At 32.6% G+C, this 21,688-nt stretch overlaps 1 protein-coding gene across 2 annotated transcripts in view; it reads left to right on the top strand.

The window, feature by feature from the left end:
* Nucleotides 1-21,688, top strand: part of LOC126890040 (zinc finger protein 235-like) — an 88,664-nt gene that overhangs the window by 47,809 nt on the left and 19,167 nt on the right. The window contains exon 2 of one of the 2 annotated variants that reach the window (XM_050658867.1): nucleotides 12,583-13,989. The exons of the other annotated variant lie outside the window; for it this stretch is intronic. Coding sequence (XP_050514824.1) covers nucleotides 12,583-13,910 — 1,328 coding nt within the window. The 3' untranslated portion in view covers nucleotides 13,911-13,989. Of the gene's footprint in view, nucleotides 1-12,582; nucleotides 13,990-21,688 lie in introns of those variants that run through there. 2 annotated transcript variants of the gene reach the window in all.

Raw genomic sequence — 21,688 nt, forward strand, 5'->3', positions numbered from 1 at the left:
TTAGACAATAGTATACTTTAAAGCCCCTATTTGACTTCAATACCCAAAAAATTTGTGAAATTCGTATTTCCAATCAAGTCAATCAAAATACTACTTGTATATATATATGGGTCATTCTGCTACTTTTCGACCAAAGTCGTGCGGGGGGGTCCTCCGATTGTCTTCAAATTTTAGTATGTTATAGTAGGTTATAACAAAAACACTGTTGCCAAATTTTCAGATTTTTCCCCCTCTCCAAATCGGAGAACGAGCCATTTTTAGCTGAAAAAACGACCTTTTTTCATCGTTTTTTTACATATTTTTAAAAATCTCTCAAAATTCGAGTTTTCAACATTTTCTTATTCTGCAAGTTGCATTGTGTACGTTAAGTCGTCAGATTTCAAACAAGATTTATCAAATTCATATACAGTGTGTCTATAAAAAGTTAGCCTATTGTCGAAAATGTGACCTTTTTTGCAATTTTCGTGTCCATTAAAATAATCGTGAAACCTGCTTCTCTTATTTTTGACAAGTTTTAACAATGCCATTTGATTTTAATAGAAACACCATTAATATTGGCCTTTTAGAAGTTTAAAAACCTTAAGGTCTGACAAAACTACAGCCCATTTAAAATTGCAAAAAATCGAAAAAACGCGTTTTTGCTCATTTTGACCCCCATTACAACTTCTGTGCAGAAAAATATTTTGGTTTCAGATTTTCAACATTTTTTGCTCAAGGCATCAATTTAAAGATTTTGACTATCTCGTTCATGGCATTTGATATTATGATTGAAATTTAAGGCAATGAAATTTTAAAAAATCGAAAAAACGCGTTTTTGCTAATGTAGACCCCTATTACAACTTTTTTGTAGAAACATATTTTCCTTTCAAACTTTCAGTATTTTTTGCTTTAAGTACCAATTTAAAGATTTTGCATATCGCGTTAATGGTATTTGATAATGAGATAGAAATTTAAGGCATTAAAATTTTAAAAAATCGAAAAATTTCGTTTTTGCTTATATTGATCCCTATTACAACTTTTCTGTGGAAAAATATTTTGCGTTCAAACTTTCAGTATTTTCCGCTTAACCTTCCGATGACCAACCTTTTTTTGTTACACAGATGACCAACGGGAGTAAAAAATGACCCCAAGTAAAAAATGACAATTGACAAAAAAATGAAGTTGTTTTAAGAAATGTAATAATGTATTCGTAATTTTATATTACTATTTTATCAATAAATTACAAATAAACATTAGTAAAGCATACTTTTACTTACAACTAGCGTTACCAGGTGTCCCGATTTGCGCGGGACGTCCCGATTTTCAGGGGTCTGGGGACGCGTACCGATTTGTACCTGATCGGGACACTAAATGTCCCGATTTTCACCCACGAAATAATTTATTTAATCTACGATTTTTTTTTTGCAATTTTGTCTGATTATTATTATTATGTAAGATTAAATACAGATTATAGAAACACCTTGTAGTCCAGTACATGAACTGTAAATACGGCGATACCGTGTAATTTTCAGGATCAACTCCGAATTGCATAAAAATTTGGACGGCTTGTGCCGTTGGTTGCTTTAAATCGGGGGGTGACAGTCACCCCTACTTTGGGGTGAAAAACCGCGCGTTTAAAATAAGTCCGGAGATGGATAAATTGACTAATTCTAAGCAATTTTATTTCTATAGAATTTTAACTTATTTAATACTTTTCGAGTTATTTACGATTGAAAATGTTTATTTTTCGACAAAAGATTCACGTTTTTAGGCGATTTTCAGAAATAACTCAAAAAGTAAGTATTTGATCGAAAAAAATATTCTTAGCAACAATGTAGCATAATATAAAAAAATTGTGAACTCGTCAAGTCTATAGACCCAGCAAAAGCAAAGGTGTAGCTCATGAAAAATACGTTCTTATTCGTCAAATTCCAAATCAAATATTTCAACGTGAAATAACCAAGAAATGAAGGACTTTTCGGGAAAAACCATTTAAATTTTTTTTAATAAAGCTTCATTTTTGTTTTTAAAAACTTTCTAGCATCAAAACTAAGAGAGTTATTCTCAAAATCAAGTTGACTCCTTTTTTTTTGGTAAAAAAATCGTGAAAATCTCCCCCTACTTAGCACCCAAAATGAAATTAATCGTTACCGCTTTACAAACAATTTACTTATGTATTTTTTACATGATTGAAAGGGCCTGAACGAGTCACTAATCACGAGTATGCAAAATATGAACAGCCATATTTGAACCAATTTTTGTCTAACAGAAAAACAAAATGAATCTATCATATTTATAAAAGCAAAACCTACCTACTTTTTACTCCGTGAGATTTTTAGTATCCCTAATACTTTTTAAGTTATTTTGAAAAAAGGGCATTTTCCAATATTTTAGGAAAAATTTTTTTACTATAAAACCAATTTTTTTCAAAACTAAGCACTTCCAACCGGTAAACCTTACAGATCGTATAAACAATACACATATAAAGCAAATGGTAAAGCGGTAGCACTTAGTTTTAATGCTAGAGACTTTTATATAAAACAAAAATAAAGATTTTTTTAGGCACTTTAAAAAATTTAAAAAAAATTTTGCTCGAAAATTGTTTAATTTTTTGGTTATGTCAAGTTAAAACATTCGATTTGGAATTTGACGAATAAGAACGTATTTTTGATTAGCTACAACTTTGCTTTTACTGGTTTTATAGACTTTCTGAACATACAATTTTTTTTGCTTTTTTAAAAGCTACATTTCTGCTAAGAATATTTTTTTTGATAAAATTACTCGAAAAGTATTGACTTAGTTTAAAAATTATACAGTAAAAAAGTTTTTTAGAGTTAGTCAGTTGATCCATTTTCATTTTGGTACTTATTTTAAACGCGCGTTTTTTTACCCCCGAGAAGGGTTAACTGTAACAGTCATCTCCCAAGTAAAAGCAACTAACGGTACAAGTTCAACTTTGAAGTAGACAGTAAGTAGAACCTAAAACCAGATTTTCATGCAATTCGGATTTATTTGTCCCGATCTACAACCCTAAATCCCGATTTGTTTTTGTTTATGTACCGATTAAAAACAAATCGCACCTGGCAACACTACTTACAACTGAACAAAAACAGGAATCATCATTCTGAACTTAGAACTAAAGAAATTTTAAAATATACACTAACTAATTACTGTTGTTCTGAAGCTATTTCCTTGTGGCATTTTTATGATTAACTATTTATATGGGAAATAAGCCACAATTAAATTGAAAACATAATTTTATTAACGTTTCGACGCCCAAATCGGGTGTCGTTGTCAAAATACAAAATACTACTAACATAAACAAAAATGTTGTAGCTTAGTAAAAAATTCTTCTAATAATTTATTTAATCTGACTCATTTATATTGGCAATTCAGACATATATTATACATTTTAAATTAGAAGACTTTAAAATGATATTGCCAATATTTATGAGTTGCGTTCCTGGGACGACTTTACTAAAAGATAGTTCATTCGATTACATGAAATCAACCCCAGCTTAAGAAACATAGCATGTGATCTGTCTTTAAAAAGACAACCAAATGCAACGATGACAGTAAAATTCTCGCGTTAGAGATTCCATAGTAAATCACAAGGGAAAACCAAGAAAAAACCTCGTGATCCTATCCCGACATCGTAAGTATTTGGTCTTACATTTAATTTACTCTCAAAAAAATGAATACCAAATTCTGACTTTAACATGTTTAAATTTTAAATAATATTAATAATACATAGATATATAAGTAATACTAAAATATAAAATATGTACTAACTCGTATATATTTTTTTCTTGGTTTTCCCTTGTGATTTACTATGGAATCTCTAACGCGAGAATTTTACTGTCATCGTTGTATTTGGTTGTCTTTTTAAAGACAGATCACATGCTATGATTTTTTTTGTGACGGATATTCTGTCGTTGGGGTTGATTTTATGTAATCGAATGAACTATCTTTTGTAAAGTCGTCCCAGGAACGCAAGTCATAAATATTGGCAATATCATTTTAAAGTCTTCTACTTTAAAATGTATAATATATGTCTGAATTGCCAATATACATGAGTCAGATTAAATAAATTATTAAAAGAATTTTTTACTTAGCAACAACATTTTTGTTTATTTTAGTAGTATTTTGTATTTTGACAACGACACCCGATTTGGGCGTCGAAACGTTAATAAAATTATGTTTTCAATTTAATTGTGGCTTATTTCCCATATAAATAGTTAATCATAAAAATGCCACAAGGAAATAGCTTCAGAACAACAGTAATTAGTGTATATTTTAAAATTTCTTTAGTTCTAAGTTCAGAATGATGATTCCTGTTTTTGTTCAGTTGTAATTAAAAGTATGCTTTACTAATGTTTATTTGTAATTTATTGATAGAATAGTAATATAAAATTACGAATACATTATTACATTTCTTAAAACAACTTCATTTTTTTGTCAATTGTCATTTTTTACTTGGGGTCATTTTTTACCCCCGTTGGTTATCGGTGTAACAAAAAAAGGTTGGTCATCGGAAGGTTAAGCGGAAAATACTGAAAGTTTGAACGCAAAATATTTTTCCACAAAAAAGTTGTAATAGGGATCAATATTAGCAAAAACGAAATTTTTCGATTTTTTTTAAATTTAATGCATTAAATTTCTATCTCATTATCAAATACTATTAACGGGATATGCAAAATCTTTAAATTGGTACTTAAAGCTGAAGCGTTTTACATGTCTGCTCATTATGGGGACAAGGAAAGAACTAACTATAAAAATATTGGGGGTAAGAATTGGGCTTTAGAAGAAACAGACATCACTAGAACACTACATCATTACGTTTTAACTCAACAGTCCAATCTAGGACATAAGAACCTTTCATGAAAGTTCACAAGACAACTCTCTCATTTTCAAATCACAAGCTGGGGAAAGACTTCATTTTCAAAACAGGGCTACACTTCACTTTTCGAAACAGGGGATAGACTTCATTTCTCAAGACTGGGGGTGGACTTTATTTTTCAATATGGGGGGTTACTTTTTCAAAACAGGGGATGAAAGCAACACGCAAGGGGAAGACCAAAGGGACATTGGAAAGTATGACAGTTCTGACGAACAACCACTTCCATTTATCGACCGAAAGCAAGCTTCACCTGTACTCAACGCGGCCAGATCCTAACCTCACCAGCCTTGTCACAGCTTCTGCTCTTGGCCTACTTTCATTCAACAAACAGAAGAGAGGTCAACTAACTATTCGCCAAAAAAATCAAACTCCAGCACGGACACGGGCTAACAAACAACACGGGCTAATAGACAACACGGGCTAATAGACAACACGGGCTAATAGACAACACGGGACAACAGACAATGGGCTCTAAAACTTCCAGACAAAACAGGGATAGACAAACAAACAGGCAACAACATACTCAATGACTTCTAGATACTCAGGGGCTTACAAACACAAACAATATTGAAATTTGGTTCCTATATGAGCTCACACGGGATAAGACATTTCTTGCTCCGACTACTAATGGAAGTGTTCACAGATAGCTGAACAACACTTCCTTCATCACGAGTATTACACTTGTGACATGTCAGATACAAAAAGACATACTTCATTCACGGGGGGACTTCTACTACTTCACTTCACGGGCTCTTTTCAACCAACCTCTGGCATCCTTTTGACACCTACAAAGATAGATTAGTCAAAAAAAACAAGGGGCAACACAGACAAGGGGGGGGCTTTTTCTTGAATAAGTGGGGGGCCTCTCGACGGTTTCCCTCTTCACTTCTTCATGAATAAGTGGGGGGCCTCTCCACGGTTTCCCTCTTCACTTCTTCATGGGGCCACTTCTCAAGGGGTGACTTCCTGAATAAGTGGGGGGCCTCTCCACGGTTTCCCTCTTCACTTCTTCACGGGGCCACTTCTCAATGGGATGACTTCTCAATGGGATGACAAAACTTTCACAGACAATACGGGACTAAGCTCATACACGGACCATACCAACAACATTACACATCTACTCAAATGACCAAATCAATAAATCACAAAAAACGATTATTCTGTAAAAAACTGTTGATCTATAGGAATACATGCAAAAAATACAACATACTGTTATACTTCATAAGTGGATTCAATATTCAAAATATTTAACGTTACTTTTTACCAAAATTTTCAAAAAAATTTTACGTTACTTTTTTATTCAACTGTTTGTCTATATATTTCATCAATATTTTCAAAAAAATTCAAATCAATGCTTTCATCATGGGTACAATATCAATACAATACAGTTAGTACGCTACAATAACATACAATTCTGTTCTACGATACATACAATACAATACAATACCAGTATACATATGGGGTTACAAGTTAAATACACTATGATGTATGAAATGGTACATGCCTATACAATCAACAGCATGACCAAATCAACATCACAACAAAATGTGTACATACTTACACCTCTTTGGAAAAATTATTAACTTCTGCAACAAAAACTACAAAAATGGGCTCTTTCATGGGGACTAACAGACTGAAACAGTTTCGGGGGCACTAACAGACATGAAACAGTTTCTGGGGGCAAGACAAGAGGAATCTGGGCTAAACTACATGGGAAGACTGGGGCGATATTTACTCAGGTCAAACTTCAGGGTGTACGTTACAAATGTAACACTAAGCGGGGGGTGGCTAAAGACATTGGGGACTAGTAGATAGGCTAACTACTAGTTGAACATGTCTACAAGCTAGACTTGTAACAATGGGCATACAAAACATGACACGAGTCAAGCTTCCATGTTATCGGAAACACCTGCACCACAAACTGAGATCGGCTGCCCAAGGGGACGGGCACTGCCTAACAGTTGTAGTACAAATGAGACCGAAAGGAGGCTAAAAGGACATGGTAGTGGGCACATGCTAATGGGGTCTGAGGGAGGCCAAAAAAGACATGCCCCACGTTGTCGGGGCCATTTGAAGCATTCAACTGGACAAGACAACAACTGGATACTGAAGGAGGCAGAAAAATGAATCGGCCCCACGTTGGGTGCCAGTTGAAGCGTTTTGCGTACAACTGGAGCCGGAAGGAGGCTAAAAATGAGTCGAGCCACACACGTTGGGCGGCATTTGAAGCGTTTTGCGAACAACTGGAGCCGGAAGGAGGCCAAAAATGAGTCGAGCCACACACGTTGGGCGGCATTTGAAGCGTTTTACATGTCTGCTCATTATGGGGACAAGGAAAGAACTAACTATAAAAATATTGGGGGGTAAGAATTGGGCTTTAGAAGAAACAGACATGCAAACCTTCTTTGCAAGACGGCAGCTCATTTGTTGTGCGGGAGCTAGGTCGTAGATTCGTTAGGGAAGGGGAGGGTGTTAAGATGACTAAACTACCATAACCAAATACAAAGGGTACTTACTCAGACTAGAGGATCTTTCTACTATTTAAAAAACAGGACGCCGTTCGAAACAAATCCTCTGGTTCATATATGGGTACTTACTAAGACTTTTTTCTCACTTACGGGGTACCAAATGGGGGGACATTCATCATTGATTCCTCTTTGGGGTTAGACTGGGCAACATCTTTTCTTTTACTGGCTTCTATGCCATATTCTTTCTTCTGTACTAAAACTTACACACAGTTGCATTAGAATTTAGTTAAAATTTTTCCAAAACAAGGTTACAGAAATAAAATGGTAGATACACTTACAAAACGTTTATTCAAAACTTTAAACTCTTACCAGGTTTATTCAAAATTTTACTACAAAAACAATGATTACAATGATTACAAACAAAACAATTACAAATGAACTTGTTGGGCAGTATATGTCAAATAAAATTTGACCTATTTATTTCAACACAAGATTTGACGTAGCTGTCAAATGTCATAAGTCACTGCCTTTTTTTTTACCATTATGAAAGCAAATTTCTTTATACAATTATTTACCAGCAATTTATCCACTTGAAATTTAGTAAAATTAAAAAAACGTATCATACCTTAAAAACAAAAAAAACTTCGTCACAGTCACAAACTACAGGGGAGGGGTTCATCAACAAACAGGGTCATCGAACTGAGGCAGGGGGCAGGACATGGCTTCTTTCTTCAATTTCAGGGCAATCACTGGAGGGTGGGGTGTGGGGTAGACATTCCATACACAAATCACAAAGGGGGCTCTTCTGGGAAATTGGAACTTTTCAGGGCAATCAACTGGAACTTGCATAGGGACAGGAACAAACAAAGACTTCTACACAATGCCGGCTTATAGAACTGCGTCACAACTCAACCAGAGTATGAGAGCACAAAATTCTACCATACAAATCCCTTATGGGGTAGAAAAATCGTCGTGCACTCACACTAGATCTTCATACGACCATTCTATGCTTATTACCGGCGAGGAACAAAAGGGACTACGCCCTAATTCAAGCGAGTACCAGCCGAGGAGAAGACGCTCTCACCTCGGGACATAAAGCTGGACTAATTTGCGCTTCGCTCTGAAGCTACTACAGGGGAAAAATACGACGGAAGTACCGAGCGATTTTGATCCTTAGGGATGCTTAGTTGACAAGAACTCAACTTTCAGTTCAAGATTTCTTCTAGAAAGTTCATCTACGCATCTCACTTCTTACAAATTGTAACAAATTGAAATGTTATGCAATACTTCATGGCTGTGTACAGGGACGGCTTGGGATCTTATAATGATATTGAACTTCACAAAATAAATTTAAAAAAATGGACATTCTTTTTGGGAATTGGGATATTAAATTAATGTTGGAGTTTTTTTAAACGTTACAAAGCAAAAAATACTGAAAGTTTGAAAGGAAAATATGTTTCTACAAAAAAGTTGTAATAGGGGTCAACATTAGCAAAAACGCGTTTTTTCGATTTATTAAAATTTCATTGCCTTAAATTATATCATAATATCAAATGCCATGAACGAGATAGTCAAAATCTTTTAATTGGTGCCTTGAGCAAAAAATGTTGAAAATCTGAAAGCAAAATATTTTTCTGCACAGAAGTTGTAATGGGGGTCAAAATGAGCAAAAACGCGTTTTTTCGATTTTTTGCAATTTTAAATGGGCTGTAGTTTTGTCACACCTTAAGGTTTTTAAACTTCTAAAAGGCCAGTATTAATGGTGTATCTATTAGAATCAAATGGCATTGTTAAAATTTGTCAAAGATAAGAGAAGCAGGTTTCACGATTATTTTAATGGACACGAAAATTGCAAAAAAGGTCACATTTTCGACAATAGGCTAACTTTTTATAGACACACTGTATATGAATTTGATAACTTTTGTTTGAAATCTGACGACTTAACGTACACAATGCAACTTGCAGAATAAGAAAATGTTGAAAACTCGAATTTTGAGAGATTTTTAAAAATAGGTAAAAAAATGATGAAAAAAGGTCGTTTTTTCAGCTAAAAATGGCTCGTTCTCCGATTTGGAGAGGGGGAAAAATCTGAAAATTTGGCAACAGTGTTTTTGTTATAACCTACTATAACATACTAAAATTTGAAGACAATCGGAGGACCCCCCCGCACGACTTTGGTCGAAAAGTAGCAGAATGACCCATATATATATATATATATAGATTATATATTTATATAATTATATATATAAATATAGATTATATAATTATATCGTCAAACTATTAACCTTGGATCTTTTGATCACTGAGTGTGTTTCAAGGATCTACATCTCATGTTTTTAAACATATATATATATATATATATATATATATATATATATATATATATATATGGGTCATTCTGATTATGAGAGATTCTGGGTCATATGGGTATATATATATATATATATATATATATATATATATATATATATATATATATAAAATGATGTTGGATAATCGAGTACAAATATAAAAATAAATATGCAAAATCATTGGCTAATACTCGTAAAGTGAATGTGAATTTAGTTGGAAATATATAAAATGATGAAGGGTCATCATTCCATACATTTCTGTGCAACTATATACACCGGTGTTTCGGCCTATTTGGGCTTCGTCAGTATAGTGTAGCAAGTTAAAAAAGTTGTTTGTTAACTTGTAAAAGGATTACTACAGGAGCAAGGTTACCAATTTTGGTCAGGTTGTTAGAAGACCCGCAGTCGCAAGGCTACAACTAACATTGCCAAGGAGGTAAAGCTACCTGAGGAAATGAAAAGCCATAACATTATTAAATAAAATGATGTTGGATAATCGAGTACAAATATAAAAATAAATATGCAAAATCATTGGCTAATACTCGTAAAGTGAATGTGAATTTAGTTGGAAATATATAAAATGATGAAGGGTCATCATTCCATACATTTCTGTGCAACTATATACACCGGTGTTTCGGCCTATTTAAGCTTCGTCAGTATAGTGTAGCAAGTTAAAAAAGTTGTTTGTTAACTTGTAAAAGGATTACTACAGGAGCAAGGTTACCAATTTTGGTCAGGTTGTTAGAAGACCCGCAGTCGCAAGGCTACAACTAACATTGCCAAGGAGGTAAAGCTACCTGAGGAAATGAAAAGCCATAACATTATTAAATAAAATGATGTTGGATAATCGAGTACAAATATAAAAATAAATATGCCAAATCATTGGCTAATACTCGTAAAGTGAATGTGAATTTAGTTGGAAATATATAAAATGATGAAGGGTCATCATTCCATACATTTCTGTGCAACTATATACACCGGTGTTTCGGCCTATTTGGGCTTCGTCAGTATAGTGTAGCAAGTTAAAAAAGTTGTTTGTTAACTTGTAAAAGGATTACTACAGGAGCAAGGTTACCAATTTTGGTCAGGTTGTTAGAAGAATATTACAATGTTAGTTGTAGCCTTGCGACTGCGGGTCTTCTAACAACCTGACCAAAATTGGTAACCTTTCTCCTGTAGTAATCCTTTTACAAGTTAACAAACAACTTTTTTAACTTGCTACACTATACTGACGAAGCCCAAATAGGCCGAAACACCGGTGTATATAGTTGCACAGAAATGTATGGAATGATGACCCTTCATCATTTTATATATTTCCAACTAAATTCACATTCACTTTACGAGTATTAGCCAATGATTTTGCATATTTATTTTTATATTTGTACTCGATTATCCAACATCATTTTATTTAATAATGTTATGGCTTTTCATTTCCTCAGGTAGCTTTACCTCCTTGGCAATGTTAGTTGTAGCCTTGCGACTGCGGGTCTTCTAACAACCTGACCAAAATTGGTAACCTTGCTCCTGTAGTAATCCTTTTACAAGTTAACAAACAACTTTTTTAACTTGCTACACTATACTGACGAAGCCCAAATAGGCCGAAACACCGGTGTATATAGTTGCACAGAAATGTATGGAATGATGACCCTTCATCATTTTATATATTTCCAACTAAATTCACATTCACTTTACGAGTATTAGCCAATGATTTTGCATATTTATTTTATATGTATATATATATATATATATATATATATATATATATATATATATATATATATATATATATATATATATATATATATAAAATGTATTAGCATTCTGTATCTGGAATCTATTCTACAGTTGTTTATAGCTTTTTCTATTGCCCACATTTCCACACTCTCAAATGGTTTTTCATAGTCAACGAACGCTAAGTGCAGATGTATATGGTATTCGTTAGCTTTCTCTATTAGTGTCCTAATTGTTAGAAGATGGTCAGTGGTGCTATATCCCTTTCGGATCCTGCCTGCTCTACTGGTTGATATGAGTCCAATTTGTGTGTTAGTCTGTTGTTGATAATCCTCATGAATAGTTTATACGTTTGCGACAGCAGTGAGATGGGTCTGTAATTTTTTAGGTCCTTTCTGTCGCCTTTTTTAAATAGCGGAATTGTAAGATTTTCGTTCCATTCGTATTTAGTACCTACTCGTTACAAAACAGCGAGTATTTGTCCAATACCCAAAGTACCGATTCCTCGGTATTAGCAATTCTCATTACTTTCGTTATTTTTAGTATTACAGAATAAAACAATACGCTATAACCAAACAGGTACCTAAACTAAGCGAAATACCCAGATGTCAGTACTCGATGTTTCATTTCGATTCAGAGATGATGCACCATCCTCATACGTATGTTTCTGTCTCTCCAGACATCTTCAGTGGGGCTACATGAGAGGTGTTCATGTAGCCCCTCTGAAGAGACAGAAACGGAAGTAAAGAGATGAAATGAAACATAAGCTGTTTTTAATTGAATTTTTTATAAACGAATAGGCGGAATGTGATTGCATATTGTAGAGTCCCTTTCGTCTTCTTTATTCGTCGTCTCCTTGCCTTAAAAATTGTAAAAGGCAGAGATTAAGGATGTTACCAAAAAGTGGCTCCAAGAGAATTTTCAGATTTATTGTTTAGCTCTGGGACATTTCTCTCAATAATAATAAATTAATAATACTAGCAAATCACCTTTTTTAACGTTAATGCAATATCGAAATGTTCATATAAAATATTCTTAAAACTGAATGGTATCCTTATTTTTGGAATGTCGCTGGGGGAATTTTTCACTATCTTAATAGACTAAACCCCTTATTCAAAATGTAATTTTAAACATAAACTTTTAAATATTTTAGGTTGTTCCCAGGAGCAGAACAAAATGAAAAGTATGGAAACAATAACTGCACATTCATCTCATACTCATACAGGAAGCTATACAGGTCGTCACGCTGAAGGAAAACCATTGAATAAAAATATGGAAGTAGAAACTGGAAGAAGATCTTATAAATGTGAAATTTGTTTTAAAAAGTTTAGCCAAACATATAAATTGAAAATACATTTGAGAGTACATACTGGAGTAAAGCCATACAAGTGTGAAGTTTGTTTTAAACAGTTTAGTGAAGCAGGTTCTTTAAAAAAACATTTGAGTGTGCATACCGGAGAAAAACCTTATAAGTGTGAAATTTGTTTAAAAAAGTTTACTACTTCAAGTCATTTGAAAAGTCATTGGAGAATACACACTGGAGAACAGTCTTATAAGTGTCAAGTTTGTTTTAAACAGTTTGCTGATTCAAGTTCTTTAAAAAAACATTTGAGAGTGCACACTGGAGAAAAACTTACAAAGTGTGAAATTTGTTTTAAACAGTTTAGTCAAGCATGTTATTTGAAACTACATTTGAGAGTGCACACTGGTGAAAGACCCTACAAATGTAAAATTTGTTTTAAAGAGTTTAGTCAAATAGGTAATTTGAAAATACATTTGAGAATGCACACTGGAGAACAGCCGTATAAGTGTGAAATTTGTTTTAAACAGTTTAATGAAACATGTAATTTAAAAAAACATTTGAGAGTGCACACTGGAGAAAAACCTTATAAGTGTGAAATTTGTTTAAAGAAGTTTACTACTTCAAGTCCTTTGAAAATACATTTGAGAACGCATACTGGAGAAAAACTTACAAAGTGTGAAATTTGTTTTAAAGAGTTTAGTGAAATAGGTAATTTGAAAAGACATTTGAGAATCCACACTGGAGAACAGCCGTATAAGTGTGAAATTTGTTTTAAACAGTTTAAACAAACATGTAATTTAAAAAGACATTTGAGAGTGCACACTGGAGAAAAACCTTATAAGTGTGAAATTTGTTTAAAGGAGTTTACTGATTCAAGTTCTTTAAAAAAGCATTTGAGAGTGCACACTGGAGAAAAACTTACAAAGTGTGAAATTGGTTTTAAACAGTTTAGTCATATAGGTCATTTAAAAACACATTTGAGAGTGCACACTGTAAAACAGCCGTATAAGTGTGAAATTTGTTTTAAACAGTTTAATCAAACATGTAATTTGAAAAGACATTTGAGAGTGCACACTGGAGAAAAACCTTATAAGTGTGAAATTTGTTTTAAACAATTTAGTGAAGCAGGTACTTTAAAAAGACATTTAAGATTACACACTAAGGAAACACCTTTGTAGGGGAAAGGATGATATTGTAATGCATAGTGGTTTCGGACAACATACTTAAAATAAAACCTAGGTTTATTTAATTTAAAAACATATTCTTTTATCCCAGTCCAAAATAAAATCAAAATAAAATAAAAATAATATTCTAATTTTCGCTCCTGTTGAAATACTACACAATTAATTAGAGAAAATAATGAAAATATTTCCTAAGCTTACTGCTTAAAAAAAAGGAAAGTTTGTAGACGCGCACACTATGCAATAAGCGGTCTTTTTCTCCCGGCTAAAGTTTTTACACGTTGAATGATAAATACTGGTAGAAAAACAAACTCGCCCTGTTTCATATTTTGTTCTGGTTCTTTGTTCTTCTATCTTGCCAGATATCTTTGTGAAGCTGCTACTAGGCGCATGAAAGAAAATATGCGGTGTGCGGGAACTATTTAAAAACACATACGCGCGCACTGTTTACACACACGATAGTCTATTTGGCTTAGTAAAGCCGGTGAATTTTAGCGGTAAATTTTCCACGTGAACGACGCGGAAACCGTAGATGAGAAGTACTTATAGTTGTTGACTCGTCAAGGTTGAAGACGGAAGTGAAAGAAAACCACTCTTATCGGAAGGAAGGAACGCTTCCCGCAAAAAAAAATAGTTCTTATACACGTCGATAGGGTCTGTAGCTTAAGTACTTGGGGTTGTTTTATGAGAGAGCGTCCGAAATGATTATTTTGGACGACCGTTAAAATATGTATTTTAACAGCTCCGTTTCGAAGGAAGCCCCCTTGACATTTATCTGTAAAAGAAAAACAAAATTTTATTTACTAATATCAAAATACGGTTACAATGTTACTATAATACAAGAAGCAATCATTCAGTACATGACTGCACGCGATTACTCAATTCTGAATTAAGTTATTAATATCTACACACACATACGTCGACTTGTCTCCAAACTGGAGTTGGAAGTACGCGATTACAAAAGTCGCGATCGATTCATAAATTCTGAATCGTTCCGCGGCTTTCTTCGAATCAGTTCGTCATCAGCTACATTGGTCTTCCACTAGTTCAGTTCGCTAGCTTTAACCGGTGAGTCGTAAAACTCCGTTTGGTTCCAACTAAATTGATTCGAACCCGACTCGTGACCAGTGAGTTCCTATTAGTGGTGTAAATTTAGTACCTACTCGTTACAAAGTAGCGAGTATTTGTCCAATACCCAAAGTACCGATTCCTCAGTATTAGCAATTCACATTTCTTTCGTTATTTTTAGTATTACAGAATAAAACAATACGCTATAACCAAACAGGTACCTAAACTAAGCGAAATACCCAGATGTCAGTACCCGATGTTCCATTTTGGTTCAGAGATGATGCACCATCCCCATACGTAGGTTTCTGTCTCTCCAGACATCTTCAGTGGGGCTACATGAGAAGTGTTCATGTAGCCCCTCTGAAGAGACAGAAACGGAAGTAAGGGGATGGTGAATCATCTCTGAACCGAAATGAAACATAAGCTGTTTTTAATTGAATTTTTTATAAACGAATAGGCGGAATGTGATTGCATATTGTAGATATATATCCCTTTCGTCATTGATTATAAACACACACATAGATACCTCACTCAAAGGTAAAAACGAATTCAGTGTTAAACTCCGCCTACTTACACCTCTTTACCCCTCAAGCCTAAGTACTACCTGACTGTATGGTGGCGACATTAATTGAAATCTTTGCCAAGATTGAAAAATAAATTTGAGTTACCTGCTCCAGCCATTGTCCAGTGCAATAGACGACAATATAAGGGTGGCATTCAGCATTTTCACAAATAATTTTAACGTGCTTGTAATCTATATTATGGAATTCCGATTTTACTTCAGAAAAAACGCTAAAAATTGATTAATGAAAACAGTAGAGGATTTTTAAAAATTATTTATTTATCAATGCACTACAAAGGAATAACAAAATATAAAATACATAATAAAATTAGCAGTGATAAATTACATGTCATGTAAATTACTTTTTTGTAACTTTTCAAACAAATTAATTTCCAGAATTGATGCAAACTAAAATATTTCAAGCTAAGATACATAATTTATTTCCAGATTTAGTCCATTCACTCACGGTAAAATATTGCAAAAAACCTCCTAATTTTAAAGATTCGCTTGGATTGACATGAAATTTGGCTTACGCCTAGCTAAGATGTCAAAGAAAAACAAATGATGTACCGATGTGTGCTTTGGCCCTATGGTTCAGTATCACCCCTTCTCGGGAGTGAAAAAATATATGTTCAAGATAAGTTCAGAAGTGCCTAAAATCACTAATTCTAAGCAACTTTTGTTCTATAGAGTTTTTTTCACTACGTCAATACGTATTTCGAGTTATTGAAAAATAAGTTCTTTTTCGTCAAATTCCATGTTGAATATTTCAACGTGAAATAATAAAAAAAATGAAGCACTTTTCGACGAAAACTCATTACAACTTTTTTTAAAGTGTTTAAAAAAGGTTTATTTATATTATTTTTGTTAAGTTTCTAGCGTCAAAAGTAAGCAAGTTATGATCAAAATATATTTGGTTCTTATTTTTTTGTTAAAAAATCGTGAAAATCACCCCCTAATTAGCATCCTAAATGAAATTAATCGTTACAACTTCACAAGATCACAACTTGCTTTACTCGTGTATGTATTGTTTCATCGGTTCAAAGTGGAAATTTTTGAAGGAGCTCTAGTTGAAAGGGCTTGAACTAGTCAAAAATCACGAGTGTATGCAAATTTTGAACAGCCACATCTTAACCAATTTTTGCCTTACAGAAAAACAAAAAATCCAAAATATTCAGAAAAGCAAAACCTACATTTTTTTTACTCTTTGTGATTTTTGGTGTCACTAATAAATTTTAAGTTATTTTAAAAAAAACATTTTTTTCAAAATAAAAAAAAATTGTTAAAAAATAAGCCCTTTGAACAAATGAAACTTACAGATCAGTATAAATAATACATAAGTAAAGTAACTTGGGAAGCGGTAACGATTAATTTGATTTAAAATGCTAATTGGGGGCTGATTTTCCCGAGTTTTTTTGACCAACTTTATTTTGAGCGTAACTTACTTTTTATGCTAGAAACTTATTAAAAAACAAAAATGAATATTTTTTTGAACACTTTAAAAAAGTCGTACTGAGTTTTCCCCAAAAAGTGTAAACTTTTTGGTTATTTCACGTTGAAATATTTGCTTTGAAATTTGACAGATATGAAACTATTTTTCATTAGTTACAACTTTGCTTCTACTGGGTCTAGAGAGTTCATACATACACCATTTTTTTCTCTTTTTAGAAGCTATATTTTTACTGGAAACCTTTTTTTCGGTAAAATACATATTTACTTTTTCAGTTATTTGCAAAAACCCACCTAAAAAGTGTTTTTTTTTTTGTTGAAAAATGAACATATTTACTCGCAAATACCTCGAAAAGTATTAACTTGCTTAGAATTACTTTTCTTCTTTCCTATATGTATTCCAAAATTTCGTGTCAACCCAAGCGGTTATTTAAAATTTGGAGTAAAAACCGTGATTCAATGGTATTACTGGTTTCTATTATAGTTTTCTACTGTAGTTTTAGCTATAGTTTTATAATAGTTAAGATTATATTTAGAAAATTGTATCATGTTGTGACTGGCTGTATGGCATTTACCAATTCCAATTAAATAAATAAATAAAAATGTTATAAAACTAGACAATAATACTACTATAACTACAGCTAAATTAATCGCAGTAGTTGAAGTATTCAAATATCTACATTATTAATTTACCGAAAATAAAACCTAATATATAGCTATAAATTTTTACAAAATAACTGCAAATATCTAGGAACCTGGGTAAATAAAAACGATGACCAAAATGTATCTATTAGAGAAATCAGGACACGCATTGAAATTGCAAGACAAGCATTTATAAAAATGAAAAAAATGTTTGTTAATCGAGATCTTCCTCTGTAGCTGAGGATAAGAGCCTTAGGATGCTACATGTTCTCGACTTTGTTACATGGAATGGAAAGCTAGACACTAAAAGTAGACAATATAAATAAGTTTAAAGCATTTGAGATGTAGTGCTATAGAGGGATTTTGAAAATACCTAGATCTAACGAGTTACAAATGCAAAAGTATTAAGAAGGTTACAATGTTACAAAAGGATTGCGAGGTGATAAAGAACATCAATACAAGAAAGCTGGATTTAGGCCAAATTACCAGAGGAGCGAAATATGAGATATTAGGCTCATAATGCAAGGTAAAATTAAGGGTAAAAGATCCATAGGTAGAAGAAGAATTTCCTGACTGAGAGACTTAAGAGAGTGGTATAGTTGCAGCTCAATAGATATTTTCAAAGCAGGCGCCAATAAGGTACGGATAGCTGTAGTGATGGCCAACCTTCAATATGAGAAGGAACTTCGACAAGAAGAAGAGGATATAAATGTTGTTCTGATAGTAACATTGTACTACAAAAAATTGACAATTTATCTAGAAAAGGCAATATAGAAGTCTGTGCAAAATAAGAAATTGTACAGAGGTGAACTAAAATCAATATGATTTACTGTTCGATCGCATACTTTTTACATTTAAAAATTATCTAAGGACTTTCTAGAATTAAGACATCGATGTTTTAAAAAAAAGTAGTGGTGAGTACCAAATACAATAGATTATTATCTTTCTTTGAAAAAATACCACAAATTCCCAACGTTCAAAATGAATAATGTAAGTACATACATATCTTGATAAAGTGACAGGGAATTTCCAACATATAAATAGTTGAAGGCCATTTGCCTAGGAACAATAGGTAAAAGCTGGATTAAACAGACAGGATTAGAAAGTTTAAAACATCACTAATGAGATCATATTTAAAAACAAAGTAAATAAGTATATTTGAATGTTAATTCTTTTCAAACTAAGATCACAGTATAAAGAGGGAACCTCTATATACTGTGATAAGATTGTAAAATTAAAATATTGGGAAAAGAAGATATATATTTATTATTTCTTTTTCTGAAGAAGTACTTTCATTGTTGACAATATTGAAACATTTTATTATTATTAAAAGTCGAGAACAATTAAAAACCACGTTAATATTTATATGAAAGTGCTTTAAAAATGAAGGTATATGACTCTTGAGAAGAATTAATATTTTTTAACAAACTTGGTATACGACTCATAATATCTGACATCTGATTCTTTTATTTTTAGTTTTGAGACATGCAAGTTTTTATCAATAATACATTTTTCCCTAAACTTAATAAAAAAGTTTTCTATATGATTCCAAGGTTTTAAGACATACTGATATTGTTTTCCTGATATTATAAAATACTTGTTAATATCTACTGTATATAGAGACTAAAGCTAATAGTGTAGTTTAACATACAGTTAAGTCCACGGTTATTTACCCGTGCGTCATTCATACCCGGCGAGATAAAACATATACTTTTTATCTAGCATCATTCTCTTCCACGCATGAAACTAAAGACAAACCAGCTACCGCCTGTTATTAAGTAAAAACACATGTTATTTTTATGAACGCACTAAACTCAGTACATTGAAAAGATCTAGGTAGAAAAAAAGACGTTTTCATATTTTAAATACAATTTGTGACGTTTCTGGTTTGTTTACTTTTGTGGCTGTCAGTCTGTTGAATTTTTTGCTGTTTATTTGTCGAATTTTTGCATTTTGATGTTTGTTTACCTTTACTTTTATCGAAAATAAGTAATTTTCTGTGAATCTTTTCCCTTTTAGTTTTCTGTTTGCTTTCATTAACGTTATACCACTGACAAGTTTTAAAAAGTTTGATTTTTACCAAAAATTTTATAATTTTCCTTTTATGGTCTTCGCAGCTTTTAAGCCAATTAGTAGTTAATAAAATATGGTTAGTCACATAGGTTTCAATTTTTTCGAAAACTGCATTATCTACTTTAAATAAATTAAAAGCCTCGTGAAACTTTTCTAACAATATTGTAGTAATAGTAACAAACAAATCTGATGGTCTCTGAAGAAACTTTATTTCTTCATTTGCGCCATAATCTCTGAAAAGTAACATTAATTCGTGTTTCTGTAATAGAATTTTGTTGTCTTTTAGCAAGTCTTCCTGGCATTTACCACAATTCAAGTTCTTTATAATCTTATAGTAAATATAACCAGCGACATATCGTTCATTTGGAAGAAGAGGGTTACAACTAAGAATTTTCACTTTTTCAGTAGAGAGGTTTTAAAATTCTTATCAATTTATTTCATTTATATTGTGCAGTGTTTATTGATATTATAGGATTTAATGATTGAGTATGATAGATTTCTGATCTTTTAATCGCTCTGACAAATTTTTTTTTTTTTTTTTAGATATCAGGTTTAGAAAAAAAACTTAGATATAACCCTCTTCAATAAAGAAATATTATCTTTTTAAGAAATTGGTTTTGCTCATAAAGTTACATTTTAGAAATTGTATTGATAAAGTATTATTAAAAATGCCATTAGATCAATATTATTTAATAAAACTGATTAATAAAACATAAAAAAACTAGTTCGTATCCATTACACAACACAATATGAAATATAAAGCAACAATAATAACGATTGTTTTTCTTCACAAATTTTTATAAAAACTTAAGTAGTAGTCAGGAACACATCGCTTTTTTTCTATTAAAGACAACAGTCCATTTTTCTTGGCTTCAGTGATTCCCACTTTTTTTGTAAAAGCTTTCTTTAAAGCAATATTATGGACATTAATTTCACGCCTAGAACGCACAATTTCCACTTGATCATATTCTGGTTGATTAAAAGATGATTTATAATTAAGAATAGTAGGATTGTTGCGATCTAACATCAAGATCCTCACATCAGATATTTTAAAATTTTTGGGAATAGTAAGGTGTAAGTCTGCACACAAAGCTTTAAGATCAAACACGTCATTAAAACCCATTTCATGTACTTTATATGGACTTCCAGTTTTTTTCGCTGTTCGAATAATGCACCCATATTGGTCAGGTACGTATATTGGACTTGATTTTTTATATTTTTTTATCTGTTTTTCTATCATAGCGTGGACACTATCCCCTTCACTCTGTCCATGTCCTGGGACAAAAAATTTATGAGTTATTGATTTTATGGGCAAATTATTTATAGCGTACAAGTACAGGGCAATTATAAATTTGTTTTTATTTTGCCCTGCACAATTATCAGAATAGAAGATTATATTTAAATTTTCGTCATTACAAATATTTTGAAGAAACTTTAGAATGCAAGATCCTATTTCGTTTGACCCCCTCAAAGCTTCACCCTCGTGCCATAAAAAGCAAGTGCCTTCGTGAGACTTAATATCATACAGTGTAAAATTAAAAACATTTAGTTTTGAAACATAATAAAATGATGATGCTTCTCCAGTTGGGCAAGGCAAAACTGCTTGAAGATCATACACTACGACTTTTGTTGTACCATCACTATGTTTGTCAATATCTTTTTCTGTTCTGGATAAGTCTTTCTCTGTTAAATGTTTATCGAACTTTTCTTGTAAAGATGCCTTCTCTTCCTCTGACGAAGACCTGTATCGCAAGCACTCTTCGCATTGGTCTTTTTTAGGGACATGAAATGCTAGATTAAATTCTTCGTTGAAGATCTTAAAGTACATAAGGTAGTTTCCCGAAGAAACATTTTGTTCCTTACATAATTCAAGGTAGTCCCTGTGTAAAAGGTTATGGTTTTACTTCCTTCAATGTACTCTTTAGAGGAATGCGACCGACAATAATGGCTTTCTTTCCTGGGGATAGAGTTAATGTGAGCT

The sequence above is a fragment of the Diabrotica virgifera genome, chromosome 8 (assembly GCF_917563875.1).
Source record: "Diabrotica virgifera virgifera chromosome 8, PGI_DIABVI_V3a".
NCBI classification, from domain to species: Eukaryota; Metazoa; Arthropoda; class Insecta; order Coleoptera; family Chrysomelidae; genus Diabrotica; species Diabrotica virgifera.